At 49.2% G+C, this 18624-nt stretch overlaps 1 protein-coding gene across 8 annotated transcripts in view; it reads left to right on the top strand.

Annotated features, from left to right (window-relative positions):
- The window catches only part of ELMO2 (engulfment and cell motility 2), a 38540-nt gene extending 19929 nt beyond the window's left edge, over positions 1 to 18611 (top strand). For 6 of the 8 annotated variants that reach the window (XM_033433842.2, XM_004272938.4, XM_049698854.1 and 3 more), the window contains 13 exons: positions 1892 to 1970; positions 5148 to 5198; positions 9103 to 9225; positions 9541 to 9675; positions 10273 to 10377; positions 10468 to 10576; positions 10917 to 11053; positions 12463 to 12626; positions 12737 to 12849; positions 13038 to 13145; positions 13905 to 13987; positions 15833 to 15910; positions 17078 to 18611. In XM_033433842.2, the coding sequence (XP_033289733.1) occupies positions 1892 to 1970; positions 5148 to 5198; positions 9103 to 9225; positions 9541 to 9675; positions 10273 to 10377; positions 10468 to 10576; positions 10917 to 11053; positions 12463 to 12626; positions 12737 to 12849; positions 13038 to 13145; positions 13905 to 13987; positions 15833 to 15910; positions 17078 to 17278 (1486 nt within the window). In that variant the 3' untranslated portion in view covers positions 17279 to 18611. Of the gene's footprint in view, positions 1 to 1891; positions 1971 to 5147; positions 5199 to 7972; positions 8301 to 8763; positions 8868 to 9102; positions 9226 to 9540; positions 9676 to 10272; positions 10378 to 10467; positions 10577 to 10916; positions 11054 to 12462; positions 12627 to 12736; positions 12850 to 13037; positions 13146 to 13904; positions 13988 to 15832; positions 15911 to 17077 lie in introns of those variants that run through there. The other 2 variants (XM_033433845.2, XM_033433846.2) reach the window with 2 other exon arrangements.
- Positions 18612 to 18624: the final 13 nt, after the last annotated feature.

The raw sequence follows: 18624 nt of genomic DNA on the forward strand, positions 1-18624 counted from the left end.
GTTAATCATCCCCACCTCTCAGACTTGTGAGGATCAAAGAAGATAAAAGGTCCAGCATAGGGGCTAGCACAGGATAGGTATTCAATAAATTGAGGAGGTTTTTTTGTTTTTTTGTTTTTTGCTTTTGTTTGTTTTTTAAGAAGCTTATCACATCCTAAAACATTTAACAGATAGTAAACAAAAGCCAAAGACAGATAAAGCCTTTGGAGCACTGTTTGTCTCCTCCCCATTCTTTATACTTCCCTTTCAACCATTCCACACAATTTAAGGGGACTGGACTTCCCAAAACAAGGATGGGGACACTGCTGATTCCTTCCTAACCCTTGCTCCCTTCCAGCATATGGGACATTGACAGAACGCCCTGCCAGTTCCAGGGGAAGCCAGAGCTCCCAGACTTGGTTGATTATAGCAGCCTTGTCTTCACTCAGCTATGCTCTCAGCCTGTACCTTCCCACTAGTCCAAGTAAAAAGGAAGCACAAGGAGATTTACAGCTCTGACTTCTCCTTGTCACTTCTCTAAGGAATTCTTCAGCCTCTGTTTTCATGCCCAAAAGCCAAAAAGGTTGATTGAAGTCAGGGGGACATTGTAAACTCCAGGTGGAGAGTTCTGATTTTCCTGACCTCAGAGTTACCTCTATTTCTTTGTTTCTGAATTGGGAATGAACCAGTTACCTCCTTAGAGATGATAGAGGAGCGTGGCATTTCTTAGGGGTCAGTCTATGAACACTTTCAGCCCATTGCTGTCCCCAGAAGTCATGTCCTCTGCTGCTGGGCTGAGGGACAATTAGTAGCCTCCACCAGACCTCCAAGATGCCCCCGGCCAACCAACCAGCAGCCCCTCTGGAGAGAGCCACAGAATGCACTTATGACGTGGCAGGTGGAGAGCTCTTGTCAAGTGCCAGGATTACAAGATTCCAGAGAAGCGTTGTAGTTATTTTATTTGTTTAAAATAAAATAAGTTCATAGTCAGAGATTTTGAAAATACAGAAAAGCACAAAAAGGAAATCATTTGCCCATTATCCCCCCTGCAGACATAACCACTGTTAACAGTAAATTGACTGTGCCGCTGGGTTTTTTTTCTATGCATATTTTTAAGAAAGTTGGAATCTTACTGTACATGCTATGCGTGCCTTGACTTTTTTTATGGACTAATAGTTACTGAACATTTCCCATGTCAAAGAACCTTCTGAAAGGGTAGTTCTAAATCTTGTGCAGGAATTCCTTGCCGGTCTAGTGGTTAGGACTCCAATGCTCCCACTGCCGAGGGTGCGGGTTCGATCCCTGGTCGGGGAATTAAGATCCCGCAAGCAGTGAGGCCTGGCCAAACATTAAAAAAAAAAAAAAATGTATATATATATATATATATATATATTTTTTTTTTTTTTTTCCACCCCATATGCCTTTGAAAATCCAGTAACAGTTATAGACTCTCACCTCCCTGGAAAAAAGTATCACATAGTCAGCCAGCTACAAGGAATAATGGCTACACCATTTCTAGGGTTCCCAGACACTCTAAGCCCATCCCTAACCCCAGGCGAAGAACCTTTATGCTAAAACAGCATTTTTAATGACCGCTTAGGATTTGAATATATATGAACAGAGTCGCTACTGTGGACATTTGCATTATTTACTGTTCTTGATTTTTTTTATAGTACTTGGATGAAACACCTTGCCAGTAACTCATGCACAGCTCTCTGATGACTATCTTTGGGTAAATTCCTGTTAGTGGAATTGCTGGGTCAGGGAGTCTGCCCACTTTTAAGCTTTTGAGGCTAAGCCTCTGATTATTATTTGATTACAGTGTGCAAGTGATTGTTTTAAACCATCTCTAAGGATCGTCTTGCTGGTCAGTCTCCTAACCTCTCTCTGCCTTCTTTCTCCGTTGACACAGCTCCAACCAGGAGATTCAGACCTACGCCATTGCACTGATTAACGCACTTTTTCTGAAGGCTCCTGAGGACAAGCGACAGGTCTGTGGTGGCCTTTTCAAGCTTTTCATCTGGGCTCTCCCAAGAGAAGACTTATCCACCCAGTCATTTTCCCAAGAGTCCCTCCTCCTGCCCCTCTGCAGCCAGAGCCCGTCTGAGTAGCTTTGCTAAGGAAGACCCGGGGAAGAACTAGGAGGGAAACCAGCTGGGTCCTAGGTCAGGGCAGGGGCCTGCAAACTTTTTCCCCTCAAGGACGAGTAAATATTTTTTTGCCTGGTGGCCCTTGTGGTCTACGTGGCAACTATTCAACCTTGCCGCTGTAGCCAAAGCAGCCTCAAACAGTAGGCAGACAGGTGGGTGTGGCTGTCTTTCCATAAGACCTTCTAGACACAAACAGGCAACAGGCCTCATTTGGCCTTACTGCGACTACCCCTGGGTTAGAGGAGCAGGGAGCAGGGAGAGGAGACCCGCTGGGCCTCCCTGCCGGGTCCCAGGAGACAGAAACAAACGCAATCCTTGCTTAAGGAAGCAAGAGTGGAGGGACTTAGCTTGAAGTTTCACGTATAAAGAGCCTCTGATCCAGGTTCTAAACTTTTTTCTTCCCTATCAATCAGCTGTGTGACATGATGCAAATCGCTCTGCTTCTCTAAACCCCAGTTTCCTCACCTATAACGTGGGAGTAACAACATCTGCCCCATTCACTTCATAAGGATGTCATGAGAAAAAGCCATATTTTACAAGTGAGGAAACCAGGGATCAGCTGGGCAGTGGAGCAAGGACTGACCTAGGAGGCCAGGGTCCGAGGCTGAGTACTTTTCCTGCCACTGCTGGGCAAGTGCTCTAACCCCCCTGGGTCTCCGTTTCCCTTTCTGTAAAATGCAAGGGCCAGATTAAAGATCGCTCTGAGCCCTTCCAACACAACCGTTCTAGATTTCTCTGGTCAAATCCCAAGTGATGTACAAAAGCAAGACTTTGTAATTCTCGGTCAATACCGTGGGCTCAGTAAGTTGTAAATCCTGTGGGATTATGTACCAAGTTCCTGGAAGATTCTGGTGGGAGGACCAGGAGCGTCTGTGGTTCTGTCTGTCCTTGTCTTTCTTGGATGGCTGGCTCTGTTCATCTCTTCCTCCCTAGTCCTGTTTTGAACGTAAGCTGAAAGCTCATTCTTCCATCTGCTTCTCTCTGTGCTTTTTGCTTTCTGCCGGCAGGACAAGCATCTTAATCCTCTAGACCTCCCTGTCACTGTAAGTAGCGCTGCCATATGGAAAGGGCCCCCGCTCTTTTCCAGGTGGGGAGGTTGAAGCTGGGTGAGAATCTCGTGATCTGATCTAGTTGTTCAGGGAGCTGCAAGACACAGGAAAAGGTTGTGTGCTGTAAATCTCATTTGTCAGGACACTTAGCGAAGTACCACGGATCAGAGTCGCATAAAGGATTAAGGGGACGCCTGCCCTGGGGAATGTGGCCCAGTCTCTCCTTTGTAACCTGCCTTCACATGGGTCTGTGGTTCAGCCAGGAAGATCAGATTCAGAAATAGCCTGTGGCTTTCATCTAGACGATGCCAGATGCATCACATTCCAGCTTGCTGTAGCCAGGAGTAAAGGTAAATCCACACCCTTTTGGACGCTTTCTAGAGCCTAGGAATTGGAAAAGCTTTAGACAGTTGACAGAAGGGAATTTGGATACTCGTTTCTTAGAGGGAGGGTTTCTTAGAGGATTAGAGGGAGCTCAAAGAGGTCAGCTCTATGAGGATATGAAAAAGGATGAGTGCTTCCCCCGGCACCGCAGAGAAGCCTTTGGTTGCAGGCCTTTATATTCCAGCAGCAGACCACTGTCAGTTACCAACTTTGTGAGTTGTGGACAGCAAGATTTAATCGTGAGTTGGCCCCCCATAGCTACCAGAGAAGTTTCTAGTCCACCTTCCTCCTTTGCCAGTTAGTGTGCGCTCAGGGGACGCAGAGTAAAACTTAATATTCCTGACAGCGTCAGCCATTGGAATTTGGCTAGAAATCTAGAAGCGAGAGACAAAGGCCTTCCAGCTCTGAGAAAAATGACAACACTCACGGATATTGCCCCCTAGGAGAGGTGTGACAGCTCCCTCAGGCCCGTTGATTTAGAATTATCTATGAAATTAAATTAAGGCAGCAGTTCAGGAAGTGAAGTCATACTAATTAACATTGTAAGAAGTGGTGGCTGACATTGGAAGGAAGAGACAGAAGAATTATGAAAAGCTGTCAGAAAAATTAAAAGCATAGTAATCTGGGACCATTTTGTTTAGGGGAAAATAGCTCCACATTTCAGAAGCCCCATAGGGTATTACAGTGTCACAACACAGAATAGTAACTGATGTGTTTTTTTGTTCCTGATGAAGTCAAGTCCTTGGCAGTGATTAAATTATTATAATCATCGTAGTCTCTTCAGAAATACAGGAAGTGTATATATTTTTAGAAGATTAGCATAAGAATGGTCAAAATAACAGTTCTGAGAGGACCCTTAAAGCTTCATTCCCTGGAAGATTGACTTAACGTAGGATACTTTATTTCCTGAGTGAGCTAAATAAATAAAGTGTTACTGGCAAAATCTGAACCAAATAAATAAAAAAGGTGACCCTGTTGTGAAAAATCACTCCAAAGCACCCAACACCTTGTTCTCTAAACTGATCAGAAGTGAATCATAGACCACCTGCTGGTTCAGAGCATCCCACCCCAGCTCCGTCTGCTGGCGTGGTGCTGGGGCCAGGGGGGCGCAGTGGAGGGGGATGCTGGAGCCCAAGCCCTCTTGCTCGGTTTGGAGTCAGTGTTCCATTAGAGTCCCTCCCAGCCTTGGCAGTGGTTCTGGCCTGGGGTGGTGCATGTGGCTTGGGAACCATCGTGCTGCTCTGTGGCCTGTGCTTGTTGTCCATCTCCTGGCATCCTTGTAACACAAGTGTCTCGTCCTGAAGCAGCCTTTGTCCCTCTTTGAAGATGACACGGTTGATTGTACCATTGGGAAAGGAAACCCTGTTTGCATTAATGTGTACTCATGAAAGAAAATGTATGGGAATTTTTCAGAGTATAAAATACGTATTTGAAGGTCTGTGAATTTTTTTTCATTTGCCCACTTTTCATTTTAAAGGAAAAAAATTAAGGGAAAAAGCCCCAGAGCTATGACATCACCTTCCTCTTGATAGTTGTCACAGCTGCATGCCTGCCACCTTACCTTATGTTCTCTTCTTCCTAACAGGATATGGCCAACGCATTCGCACAGAAGCACCTTCGGTCCATAATCCTCAATGTAAGTTCCCAGACAAGCTATATTTTGTTACTGTTATTGTTTTGTTACTATTAACTACAACTATCACTATTATTATAGCTGTATTATTATTATTGAAATCACTATGGAGTGGGATGGGCACTCTGAGGGACCTTACCGATAGGTACTAAACACTTCCTAAGCTGGAAAGCTTATGGTTTCTGACCCACTGTAAGCAGGGTTGTCTCTAGGAGGCTGTCCCACCAGGAACTGCAGAGCCTCTAAGGAGGTACTTAGCCAGATATACTGTTTGTTGCCTCACAACTCCACAGACTTTTATCCAGAGGGAATGTGTTCAAATAGGCACAGAAGAGGAATTCACTCAACTAACACCAGTCATAACCCTGAGTTGTGCGGGGCACTGGGAGGGATGCCCAGCCTGGGAGATTGCAGAGGAGGAGCTGTCAGTCCTGCCGCAAAGGAGAGTTGTCAGGAGCCCTTAGAGGCGGGTCTTCAGGGAAGGCTGAGGGTAAGCCAGATGACCAGTCAGAAAAGGAGTTCCTGCATGGGGAAGGGGGGCACCTAGGACGGGTGTGTGGTCCGGTGGAGCTTGGGGTGAGAATTTGTGACAGGCTGGAGAGGTAGCAAAGACCAGATCAGGTAGGGCCTAGGTCTTTCTCCCAGAAGCAATTGAGAGGCTTTAATCAGGATCGTGAAATAACCAGGCTGGCGTTTTAGAAAGGTCACACTCCAGGATCCGTGTTTCCTGAGGGGTGTGTGAGGGAGGAGGGTAGAGCGGGAGTTGGCGGGGGAGGGAGGCATCTGGAGGGAGGTCTCAGTCCCTGTTCTGCAGTGGGGATGTGGGCGGGGAGAGAGCTGAGGTGGGAGGTGAGGGCCGGGAAGGAGAGTCAAGGAGCTGGGTTAAAAGGCCATTTTATCAGTCGTCCAAAACCAGGTGCACCTGGGAGACCACAGTGTAGGGAACAAAATGAGAAATCGAGAGTCAGGTGTGAAAGGCTTCCTAATTCTGAGCATGAACTTTGGAGTCGGCAGCCCCCGCTCTGCCTTTAACCAGTCTCATCTTGAGCGGTTCACTTAACTCCTGTGGGCTTCAGTTTGCTTATCCGGATGTGAGGCCCACATGAGCTGATACATATACACAGGGCTTAGCAGGGGGCCTGGCACTTGGTGAGCGCTCTGCTCACATGGGCAGTTCCTTCACCGTAAACAAGATACAGAGGTGACAGAATTCAAGAAGTAACCGTGGGCACCTGTGAGGTGGAGCGATCAGCTGCTCTAAACAGGCAGAGCCCACCGGACTTCATCTCGCAGAGTGAGCTCCTGCCTGCGGGCCACCTCCCTGGTCACACAGCCCCGCTGCCAGCCCGGCAGGAAGGACCTGGCCAGACGCTTCCGCCCTCTGCCTGCCACACAGGTCCCCACATTCTTGTCTCCCGTGTCCGAGCAGTTGTGTTGGGTGCCATCCTCTGCATGTGTGGGAGTGGGTGCCCTTCTCAGAGAACTTTAATGAATTTCGAGGCTTATCATTTACCAGAACGAGATTAGACGTTCATCTCATTTCTGGACAAACCTGGTGAACAAGCAAAGATTCCATCCACTATAGAAGACAGTTTGGTGTCAGGACTCAGACTGAACCGGTCTGCTAGGAGAAGGTTAACGCGTGTTCACTTAAGTCCCGGGATTGAACGGAGTTGAGCCAGGGAGCTGAGGCCTCAAGGTACTTGCCAGTCAAATAAGACTTCATCAGACTGGCACTGTTCTTCTTTAAGCCATTGATGACTCGAGGAATTACCCTCCCACTCTGACATCTCTGAGATTGAGAAACGGGGATTAAAGTGAATGGAAACCAGTATCACATTAACTTTAACCTCTCTTCAGAGTGGTTTTATGAATTCTGGAGAGAGGTGAGGAGAGAGGAATAGGGGTAGATGGGTAGGGAGAAATCAGAGTGACAGAGGGAGGGACGCAGAGAAGGGAAGAGGCTCAGAGTGAGGTGGAGGGGCAGAAGCAGCTGAAGCGGAGAGAAGACCCTGGGCTGGAAGAGACGGGAGGCGGAGGAGGGGCAGAGCAGACCTTGAGAAGGAAGCTTGGGAGGGGCGAGGAGGCTTGATGAGAGAGGTCAGGCCGCAGAGAGGGCTCAGGGAGGAGGTGAGCAGAGCGGCGCTGTCCCCTAGAACCTGCTGTAGTTGGGGAGGTGTGTGCAGAAAGGGTGGCCCAAGCCACGTATGGCTGTTGAACACTTGAAATGTGTCTAGCGTGGCTGGGGAACTGAATTTGTAGTTCTTTAAAGTTTCAGTTTAAATGCCCACGTGTGGCTTGTGGCTACTGTATTGGGCCTTGCAGATCTAGGGAAAGAAAGACAGAAAGGAAGAGCTCTCATGGAGTTGCACCGGTGGGGAGAGGAAGTCTAGAGCAGCGCCGTCCAGTGGAAATATGATGCGAGCCACTTGTTTCATTTAAGTGTTCTAGTAGCAGCGTTGACTAAAAAAGGAATAGGGGAAATGAATTTCAGTGATATAATTCATTTATCCCGGCATATCTAAAATACTATGATATCAACATGTAATCAATAGGAAAATTGTTAATGAGATATTTTACATTTTCTGTTTTCATACTAAGGCTCTGATATCCAGTGTACATTTTACATTTACAGCACATCTCAATTTGGACTGGCCACATTTCAAGTGTTCACCAGCCACAGGTGGCTAGTGGCTACCAGACTGGACTGCACAGATCTAAAGAGATTGATCCCGAACCAGAGCAAGCTCTAGAGAGAGCTGACCTAGAGTTAGAAAGCTAAGTATTTTAGAGTACAGCAGAACTTTCTGATACGTTCCACTTCTACTCTGTCATTGGATGTAGCCACTAGCCACTTGTGCCTCCTGAGCTTAAAATGTGGCTAGTGCGACTGAGGACCTGAACTTTTAACTTGAATCAATTTTAACTGACTTAGATGCACGTGGCCACATATGGCTAGTGGCTACCATCCTGGACAACATGGCTCTAGAGGCGAGCTAGACCGAGTAAGAGAACACGAAGGGCACAGAGGGCGGTTACGTGTGGGAAACTGGGCAAGAGTCTCCTTTGGGCAAGAAAAGACCAAGAACGACAGGATTCTAGATGGTGAGTGAGACAGAGGGAGTGAGGAATGCAAGGGAGCAGGCAGGAAAGAGCAGGAGGCTACTGCGGGCGAGGGAACAGGACACCAAGGGACAGGACGGGAACCAGCATTGGTCAGCCCGGAGGACAGAGGGGGGCTGTGGCATGTAGAACAAGACAGAGATGGAGCGTGAGAGGTGGAGAAGGACCTAAGGTTGGTGGGCATCAGGGAGGAGGTGGTGAGCTGAGTGGGTGGGGAGGATAGAATTAGAGGAGAGGAGAGGGATGTGGTGTGGGGACATGGGGAGGGGGACATACCCAGAATGAGCAGAGGGAAGGGGAGGGACACCAGTAGGAGAGAAGGGGGCCGGACAAGGAGCGTTAGATGCCCCTCTTTGTGTAGGTGTCTCGAGATGATTGAAAGAAAATGATCTTTTCGGAACCTCTCTACCCGGTGAGGCCATCCAAAACATTTTATTTTTCTAAGGGAAAACAAAAGAATTGTACTGTCCAGTTCTGCAAGCGACTCTTCACGCACACTCTGTTGTCTGGATCGATTGGAATGAGGTCCAGCGGCTGATCTCCCGCATCGTAATGTTAATTCCCCGGCCAGGGGCGTGCACAAAAAAAGATGGTGCCCTTGAGGCCTGCAGTGAATCATCTCTGCCTGAATCAGACCCATTCATATTCCATCCCCTTCTGGAACTCCCTGTGTGGGGGAGGAAGCCCTGTCCCCTGCCCAGCATACTGTCTTTTCACCAGCATGGATGTGACTCTTCAGTAAAAATCAGTCCAACCCTCTGCTCCCTGCCTTTGCTCTCTCCAGCATGTGATCCGAGGGAACCGCCCCATCAAAACTGAGATGGCCCATCAGCTGTATGTCCTGCAAGTCCTGACCTTTAACCTTCTGGAAGAAAGGATGATGACCAAGATGGACCCCAATGACCAGGTCGGTTCTAAGTGGGACAGAGCTTTCCTGGCTGGCATCGTGTGCTGTTTGATGTGGTGCATTCCGCCCTGTGTATCGAGCACCTGCTGTGTGTCAGGAACTGTGCTTAGTTGTGTCAGCTTTGTGCCTCACCATGATCCCTTTCTGCTGGGTGACTGGGCCAAGCCCACCTCTGTCCTGCGATGCTAGAGGTGATGCCTCCTCAAAGATCGATCGGGGCCAGAGTTCTGCCCGGAAAAGCTCTACCCACTCTTTCCTTTCCTTGTTTCCCTTGACTAGCCGACTCACCTGCTGACTGTCTATTTCACCTCCCAGGCTCAAAGAGACATTATATTTGAACTGAGGAGGATTGCATTTGATGCAGAGTCTGACCCTAGCAACGTCCCCGGGAGTGGGACTGAAAAACGCAAAGCCATGTATACCAAGGACTACAAGATGCTGGGATTTACTGTGAGTTTCGCAGAGCATGGACACCGGTAGACCTTCTCCCCTGACAGGGAGTCAGAGGGCCACCCAGACAGAACCCTGACAACCCTCTCTCATAACATGATGGTGGCCCTGGCACAGAAGACACTAAGGAGCTGGAGGGGCCTTGACACTTGCTTTGCTTTGGCCGTGGCAGGTTCACAAGTTTGTGTGCCACATTTGGCCCCTTGAAACAAACCCATCTGTAGGAGGGCCCAGGAGGTCAGCCGAATGAGTGGAGAGGGGACCTCTTATCAAAGCAGCTAGGTTCTTTGAAAATCTGGAGTGGATATGTTGTGATAGGCTACAACTTGAGAATGGAGCTAATTCATTTAAATACCTACTGGGCATCTGCTCGGCACCCAGCAGTATTTAGGCAGGGGGGATGTAAGACGAGTCAGGCACCGTCCAGTGGCCTTGAGCTCACGGCCTCGTAGTAGAGATGGGCACGTGACAAGAGCTACAACAGAGGCAGGTGTGACGTGCGGGCGGCATATGGTGGAGGGGTGATCGGGATCCCCCTCAGGTGAGCTCGCACGCAGTGTCTACCGAGTCTCAAATCAGGTGTGTTTATCTCTACAGAACCATATCAACCCAGCAATGGACTTTACCCAGACTCCTCCTGGAATGCTGGCCTTGGACAACATGCTGTACTTGGCGAAAGTCCATCAGGACACCTACATCCGGGTAAAGGCTGGGGAACAGCTTTCTCTGTGTTGATGCCGCATCGCTTGCCTCCCTGCCTCCCTCACCCTCCCGTTCCTCTTCTGCCCACAGATTGTCCTGGAGAACAGCAGCCGAGAAGACAAGCACGAGTGCCCCTTTGGCCGCAGTGCCATTGAGCTCACCAGAATGCTCTGTGAGATCCTACAGGTCGGGGAACTGCGTAAGTCTGGGTGGCTGCCCCCTTCCTTCAGCCATTGCTTGTACTCAGGAGCCTGGTGAGACTCGACGGTATAGAGTTAGGTGTCCATGGGACTGGACAGCCTTACTGTACTTTTTAAAAATTACCAAGAGAGCTACAATCCGTCTACTGTTGTCTATGGGAGTCGTGGCTGTGGCTTGTTTGAGCTGGTGATTTGGCATGTTCAGTAGCTACGCCCCCATCCACTACCCTTCTCGGTCCTCAGTCTGGTTCTGTTCCTCCAGACTTTGGTGTGGAGGATCCCAGGTTTCTGGACATGGGCTCCCAGCTTCACCCTTTCCCCGTTTCTCCTCTTCCACAGCAAATGAAGGGCGCAACGACTACCACCCGATGTTCTTCACCCATGACCGAGCGTTCGAAGAGCTCTTTGGAATCTGCATCCAGCTGTTGAACAAGACCTGGAAGGAGATGAGGGCAACAGCTGAGGACTTCAACAAGGTCGGTGTCACAGAGCTCTGAGGCCTGTGGGCTGAGACCATCCCAGGACAGTCTGTGACAGCTGGCCAGAGCCTGGGGAATACCTGAGCCGGAGGACAGTGTGGTCTGCAGCACTGAGTCATAAGACGGAGGCATTGAGAGCGTCAGTCCCCTCTGTAACCCTGAGCAGGTGTCTCCCTGCCGGGCCCCTCATTTGCCCGGTGGACCAGTACTGGCCCCTCCGGCCTTCCTTCGGGGGCAGGAGGATAAACATAACAGTGATAGCGTGGGTTACTGAGCACTTACTCTGTGCAGGCACTGTGGCAGTTTTGTGAACTGCAGATGTTATGGAGACATCGGGGTGGATCCGCAGTGAAGTGCATGTCAGGGGTACTTACCAGTAGCCATTTCTGGATGCGTTTTGAGTCCACCCTCTGACAGCACTGCTAGACCCTCAAAAGCTGACTATCTAGGAGTTGGCTCTTTTGAAGCTGCTCATCTCATTGTAAAAAATTTGTGAAATATAAAGAAGAAAAAGTTATCTATAATTCCCCTATCCAGCGACAATGACCATTTTTATGTTTCCCTCTAGTCTTTTTTTTTTTTTTTTTAAATTTATTTGGTTGTGCCGGGTCTTAGTTGCAGCAGGAGGGCTCCTTAGTTGTGGCATGCGAACTCTTGGTTGCAGCAGGCATGTGGGATCTAGCTCCCTGACCAGGGATCGAACCTGGGCCCCCTGCATTGGGAACACGGAGTCTTATCCACTGCACCACCAGAGAAGCCCCTCTGGTCTTTTTTTTGCTGTAGATTTTTCCTTCGTTGGTGGGGAGCCGACTGGATGTGCAGATGGTGTCCTGCTTTTTACTTAGCTGTTGTTGTTTTAAGGGAACTATCACATGTTTTGAACACACTACAGTGTGCCAGGCACTGTGCATCCAGATGGCGTCTCACTCATATGCTTGTGGCAACCTCTATCGAAAATGTGTCTTCCTTTCTCTAGCTTTAAGGATGAGTAGGTGAGGCCCTGAGGATGTTGAGTGACTTGCTCAAGGAGAAGATTGAAGCACAGAGTTGAGATCTGAACCTACTCCTCTCTGACTCCAGAATGTATGAGAAATAAAGCACTTGTCTGGATGTCCCTGGCGGTCCAGTGGTTAAGACTCTACGCTTCCACTGTAGGGGACACAGGTTCGATCCCTGGTCAGGGAACTAAGATCCTGTATGCCCCATGGTGCAGCCAAAAAAAAAAATCCATTTGTCACCATCCATCATTTGTCCTACGTAACTGAGAAGAGATAATAGTAGAGAATCAGTGCTCTTACTCGCCCAGTGGATGCCTGTGGTACCCACCGTGCTCAGGACCGCAGAGGGCAGAGCCTGGCATCCGTTTATCAGACCAGGGCTGAGGTGGCCGCCTTCCTCTCTCTCAGGTTATGCAGGTAGTCCGGGAGCAGATCACTCGGGCTTTGCCCTCCAAACCCAACTCTTTGGATCAGTTCAAGAGCAAACTGCGGAGCCTGAGCTACTCTGAGATTCTGCGACTACGCCAGTCCGAGAGGATGAGTCAGGATGACTTCCAGTCCCCGCCGATTGTGTAAGTGCCGTGATGGGGGAGGGTGGGGGTGCGTGTGCCAGCTCTGCCTCCCTTCAGAAGGCCTGCTGTCCCCGTGACCTTCTCCTTACTCCGGTGCATGTCCACCGCAGGGAGCTGAGGGAGAAGATCCAGCCCGAGATCCTTGAGCTGATCAAGCAGCAACGCCTGAACCGGCTCTGTGAGGGGAGCAGCTTCCGAAAGATTGGGAATCGCCGGAGGCAAGGTGAGTTGAGGGCCTGGGCGCTGGGCCGTCTGTCCCTACTGCCCGGAGCCGCCGCACTGCGGGGGGCACCTGCCCAGGCAGTCCCTGCGGGGAGCAGGCAGGGAATGAGTCGTCTTTTTGCCCCTCGTGTGCCCAGGCCTCTCCCGGAAATGTCCTTGCTCACCTGCCTGTCTTCCCTTGTGTTCCAGAGCGTTTCTGGTACTGCCGCTTGGCCCTGAACCACAAGGTCCTGCACTACGGTGACTTGGACGACAACCCTCAAGGGGAGGTGACATTCGAATCCCTGCAGGAGAAAAGTAAGTTCATTTCTCTGTTGGGGTGTCATGGTAGCTGGACTTGCTGTCAGGAGACCTGAGTTCTAGTCCTGGCTGCTTCAAACTGGTAATCTGGCCTTGGGCCAGTTATTTCTCTGAACCCATTTCCGCATTGGTCAGAGGTCATCTCCACCTGGCCTAGGGGTCAAGGGGCTGTTTGGAGAATTCAGTGAGATCACAGGTATGGGTTTTGCGGATTGTAAAGGGTGATACGAGACTAAATTGAAAGGCGGTGGTTAAGAGCAGAAGCTCTGAAGCCTGACTGCCTGGATTCACATCCTGGCTTTGCTGTTAATTCTAATTAATTACAAGTTAATTCTCCCCTCTGCCTTGGATTCTTCTGTAAAATGGGAATAATAGCCACATTTCCCTCATCAGAGGATTGAATGAGTCCTATATGTAAAGCACTTAGAACAATGGCTGGCAGGGGGTAAGAGTAATTATTAGCTGCCTTGGCTCTCGTGGCCGTTGTCATCTTTATCGCCACGAAGTGGAAGTGAGGTGAGTGTCTAAGGCCCCCTTCCCTAGGCAGACAGTGCAGAAGCCCTGAACCCACCCCCAGTTAGACTTGACACAGCGCAGCAGGCCAGAGAGTCCAGGCGAAGCGACCACGGAGCGGGGAACCCTCCCTGAACTCATACAGCCCTGTGGGTCTGGGGGCTGGGCCGTCCCTTCCAGCACTGATGCAAGGACCAACTTGCAACATAAAGCTTCCAGAAACTAATTCCCCTCATTTATCAGTTCCTGTTGCAGACATTAAGGCCATTGTCACTGGGAAAGATTGTCCCCACATGAAAGAGAAAAGTGCTCTGAAACAGAACAAGGTGAGTGGAGAGGCAGCCCAGAGTCTGAGCTGCTGTCACAGTGATACGTGGAGCGTAGTCGGTGGTGGTTGCTTTCTAGGTGCGTGACCTCTTGCCCCCATGCTGTCTCACATTAAGTTCATCCTGAATGTTTTGTTAAGAACAGTTTGAACAGACACCAAGATAGATAGAACCCCCATAGACACCTCACCCAGCCTCATCAACCAGGGCAAAGTCTACCCATCCACTTGTCCCTCTTCCCTTATTACTTTGAAGAAAATCTCAAGTATTATATCGTTTCTTCTGTAAATATTTAGAATGAATCTCTAAATTATAAGGACTCTCTTAACATAATCACAGTACTATTTGCACACCTAAAAGGAAATAAAAAGTTGTTATTTAGTATCAAGTATGCCATTGATGTTTGATTTTCCACTAATTGTCTTAAAAATGTCATCGTTTCTCTCTATAAAAATATGTGTATGTGTATTCGCATGCACACATACACACACTCATACCCACTTAGTTTGCTAAATCAGAATCCAAATAGGGTCTCTGCACTGTGATAAGTCTTTTAAGTTTCTTAATTCGTAAGTTCCCCCTCCATCTTTTTTTTTTTTTTTTTTTTTTTTTTGCGGTATGCGGGCCTCTCACCGCTGTGGCCTCTCCCGTTGCGGAGCACAGGCTCCGGACGCGCAGGCTCAGCAGCCATGGCTCACGGGCCTAGCCACTCCGCGGCATGTGGGATCCTCCCGGACCGGGGCACAAACCCGTGTCCCCTGCATCGGCAGGCGGACTCTCAACCACTGCGCCACCAGGGAAGCCCCCCTCCATCTTTTGCAGCTCTTTTTTTTTTCCCTTCTCTTTGCAGTTTATTAGTTGAAGAAACCAGGTTGCTTGTTTGGTAGTTTCCCAGAGTCTGAAATCTGCTGATTGTGTCCCTGTGGTGTAGTTGAGCGCATTCCTCTGTCCCAGATCTGTAAATTGGTAGAGAGATCTAGAGGCTTGATCCAGTTCAGGCTTGACCTTTTTATTTTGGCCAGACTCCTTCCTAGATGGTATTCTGTTCTATCAAGAGGCACATAATGTCTGGTTGTCTGTCTTTTTTGTGATGTTAGCAGACTCTGGATGCTCAGTGCCTCGTTTCATTAGTAAATTAAGGTTTGCAAACTAGTGATATTCTAGTGCGCTCATCCCTTTTCGTTTATTAGTCGAACTGCTTCTCTAAAGAGAAACTTGCCATCATCTATGGTGGTTTCCCAGTGGTGCAGTTTATAAGAAGGGAGGATAAACGCTTGATTCTTTTCTCTTATGTACCTACTTTTAAAACAAGGACTTAGTTCCCTGGTATCATCCAGCAGTGACCTATTTTGTGCATGTGTTTTGCTTTGGTTTTTTAGTGGTATTGTGAACTCATGGATTTAAGCCTATTATATTTGTTTCAGTCATTACAGTTATGTTGTTGATGCTCAGGTCGTCCCATTTTTGGCCACAGTTTGTTTCTGTTGTGGTGTTTTTTTTAAACTGTTAAGACTTTCAGTTTAATTACCCAGATATATATGTAAGGTAATATACAGTCGTGGACTCTGACATTCAAAGGTTCCGAGTGTTGAGAAATGATTTTTCTCCAATCTTAGAAAGTATCACCACATCCTAGGCATGACTTAGGTGGGTTAGTGAGGGTTGATTACCGGTGCTCTCATCTCCAGCCACATTTGTGCATGAGCCCTGGGACCTTGATGACATCACATCTGAATCAGCATATTTAGTGGTGGTGCCAAGTCACTAGGACTTTGACCAAGCTCTTGGTATGTAGGGCTCAGGCCATTCCCTTGCTCCAAATAACTGAAGCCCTTTCTCCTTTAGGAGGTGCTGGAATTGGCTTTCTCCATCCTGTATGACCCCGACGAAACCTTAAACTTCATTGCACCTAATAAGTATGAGGTGAGCAGCGTGGCGCTGCCTTGGGCAGCCAGGCCTTCTCTGTGCCTGCAGCTGGAGGGGAGGGGTGGGCAGAACAGAAACATCCCCCTAAAGGCAGGGGCCCCAGAGTGTGACGAAGGCTGCCGACACCAAGGATCTGCCATGCTGGGGGTCCTTCCCCCTGAGCTGGGCTCTCCAGGTCACTCTTAGCAGCAGTGGTAGGTTGTCGTTAGAAAGACAGGATCAACTAGGGATAACTTATTTGCCTGGAACTAGGAAAATCTCCTCTTTTCAGTTTCCGCGTGGCCACCCACCCAAGTGAGCCTGACAGATCCTCCCTCTCCAGGGCCCTGGGCATATGTTGTAGTGGATCTGACCTGGGCTTTGAAGCCGGGTGGATCTGGTCCTCTTTACACGGGGACTACAGTTTCAGCTATAGCACTAGAAGATGCTAGATATTGAAAAGCAGCTGTGGTTGAGAGCATACATGTCTCGTGAGCTCTGAGAGCCAGTGGAGGGAACTGGAGGTGGGGCTTCTGAAAGAGGAGACCCTTAGGCAGGGCCTGAGCTGCCAGTGGAGTTTGATTGGGAAGAAGTGAAGAACTAGCAGGTGGGAGACAGGTGAGCAAAGGCAGGAAAAAGATGGAACAGGAGTTAGGGAGGGATGGGCTGAGAATTCTTTGTTATTCCCTCTTGTCATGAGACCCTCTAGTTCAGTTTTTCTAGTACTTATTCTTAACATTTATTGACGGTTGTTTTTTTTTTTTAACTTTTTTTTGAAACAAAATTGAGATTCTACAGATATTCCTTTTGTTTCCTGCCTTTTCACCTAATATGTGCTCCCCCCCACCATTACAAATTTCCGGGGCAATTTCAGGTTTCTCTAAAGAGAAACTAGTTGGTGTCCCTGTTCTTAGTTCTTTTTTTGCTGTATTTATTAATTGCATTTTTAAAAATCACACTTCATATTATTTTAGGGAGTTTAAATGTAAATCCCTTATAAAAATCAAAAGGTCTTTTGGGAAAGTGAACAATCACTTCCCAGTTTACCTTTGCTCTTATCCCAGATAAGTCCTGCCTGTACTGAATAGGGCCCAAAGAGGCTGTGTGAGCCCTGTCAGCAAAGGGACTTTGGCAGGACCTCCCGCTGACCAGGGTCCACCAGTGACATTTTGCAACTTCTCACAGTACTGCATCTGGATCGACGGCCTCAGTGCCCTTCTGGGGAAGGACATGTCCAGCGAGCTGACCAAGAGTGACCTGGACACCCTGTTGAGCATGGAGATGAAGCTGCGGCTGCTGGACCTAGAGAACATCCAGATCCCTGAGGCCCCGCCGCCAGTGCCCAAGGAGCCCAGCAGCTACGACTTTGTCTATCACTACGGCTGAGCCCAGAGCCGGAGCCAACGGTACCCAGCAAGGGACTTGCGGCCCAGGAGGAACACTCACAGTCTGGTGCCTTGTCTTTTGCTTGTACAGAATCTATAGTGACCGTGGTGGCCAGTCAATGCCAGTCACTCCTCAGACCCACCTCGGGCCACCCAGAGCTTCCTCTTGGTCCCTGTGCACTCTGAGCCGTGAAGGCAGGGTGCTCTGCCGTCCCCATCACCGGGGAGCCTGGGGTCGGGCCGTGAGGAATAAACAGCAGACGCCCTTGCCTTCCAGGCCAAGAAACTGCTTCTTGAGCCGGAGTTAACAACGGCCACTCACCTTTTCTTCCTGACCCTGCTCGCCAGTTGCCTGGATCCCCAAGCGGGCGAGAGCTGGCCCAGGAAAGGCCGCCCCAGAGGACAGACGTGCTGGGCATATTGAGAGCCTTGGAGAGGCTGCCTTCGGGTGACCCGGGCCTGTGTCTCAGATCTAAGTGGAAGCCTTGGCCTTTGCTCAGTAGCAGCCTTGCCCTTGCTTTTGCCGTCTTCGTGAGGGCTCACCTGGCCTCGTCCAGGGCCGACGTGCTGCTGAGGTTCATCTCTGACATCTCTGGTCTCTGGAGCCACCGGATCCTCTTGCCCACACAGTTGTCTGGGCAGATGGACGTGTCTCCCTACAAGCTCTGTCTCTCATCCTGGCAAGTCAGAGACATGCAGGCCAAGTCTCACCCTCTTAGTCTCAAGGAAGAGCCCAGATGAAGCCTGGGTCTAGACTGTGGTGAGGTCACTAGATTCCACTCCCCTCCCGCCACATTTATATCTTCTCCTTCCTCGGGGAGACAGCTCCCACCTCACCTAATTGCGGCCCCTCCGGTCTGCTTTCCTTTGGCCTTCCAGCCCTCGGGAGGTTAGCCTCCCTCCCTCCCTCCCCCAGCGCTGTGATTTCTGCCATTGGCCATGATTTCAGCCGGCTGGGGCCAGCGGAGGCCACAGCTGTGCCAGTGAGGCTTCCCTGGTGCTGCAGCACTTGTAAACCACACGCACAGCCCGTCTCCTTGGACACGCATGGACACGGTGGCATTCAGTATTGGTAGCCTAGCATGGTGGGTACTGCCCAATGAAGAGTGTACTATATATTTTCTTTACTATAGGCCATACTTATACAGACATGTATATATATTTATATAAGATCTACCTATCCTAGTATGGAACATTTGAGGGAAAATAAAATGGGAGGCCAAAAAAAATAAAAGGTAAACACTTCCAGTTGTGAGCCAAGATTGTAACCTGAGAGTGGCCAGGAGCTTCCTGTCAGTAACCATGTTTTCAATAAATACTCTTTCATGTACAAACTGGTTCCCATTA

Source organism: Orcinus orca, chromosome 16, assembly GCF_937001465.1.
Source record: "Orcinus orca chromosome 16, mOrcOrc1.1, whole genome shotgun sequence".
NCBI classification, from domain to species: Eukaryota; Metazoa; Chordata; class Mammalia; order Artiodactyla; family Delphinidae; genus Orcinus; species Orcinus orca.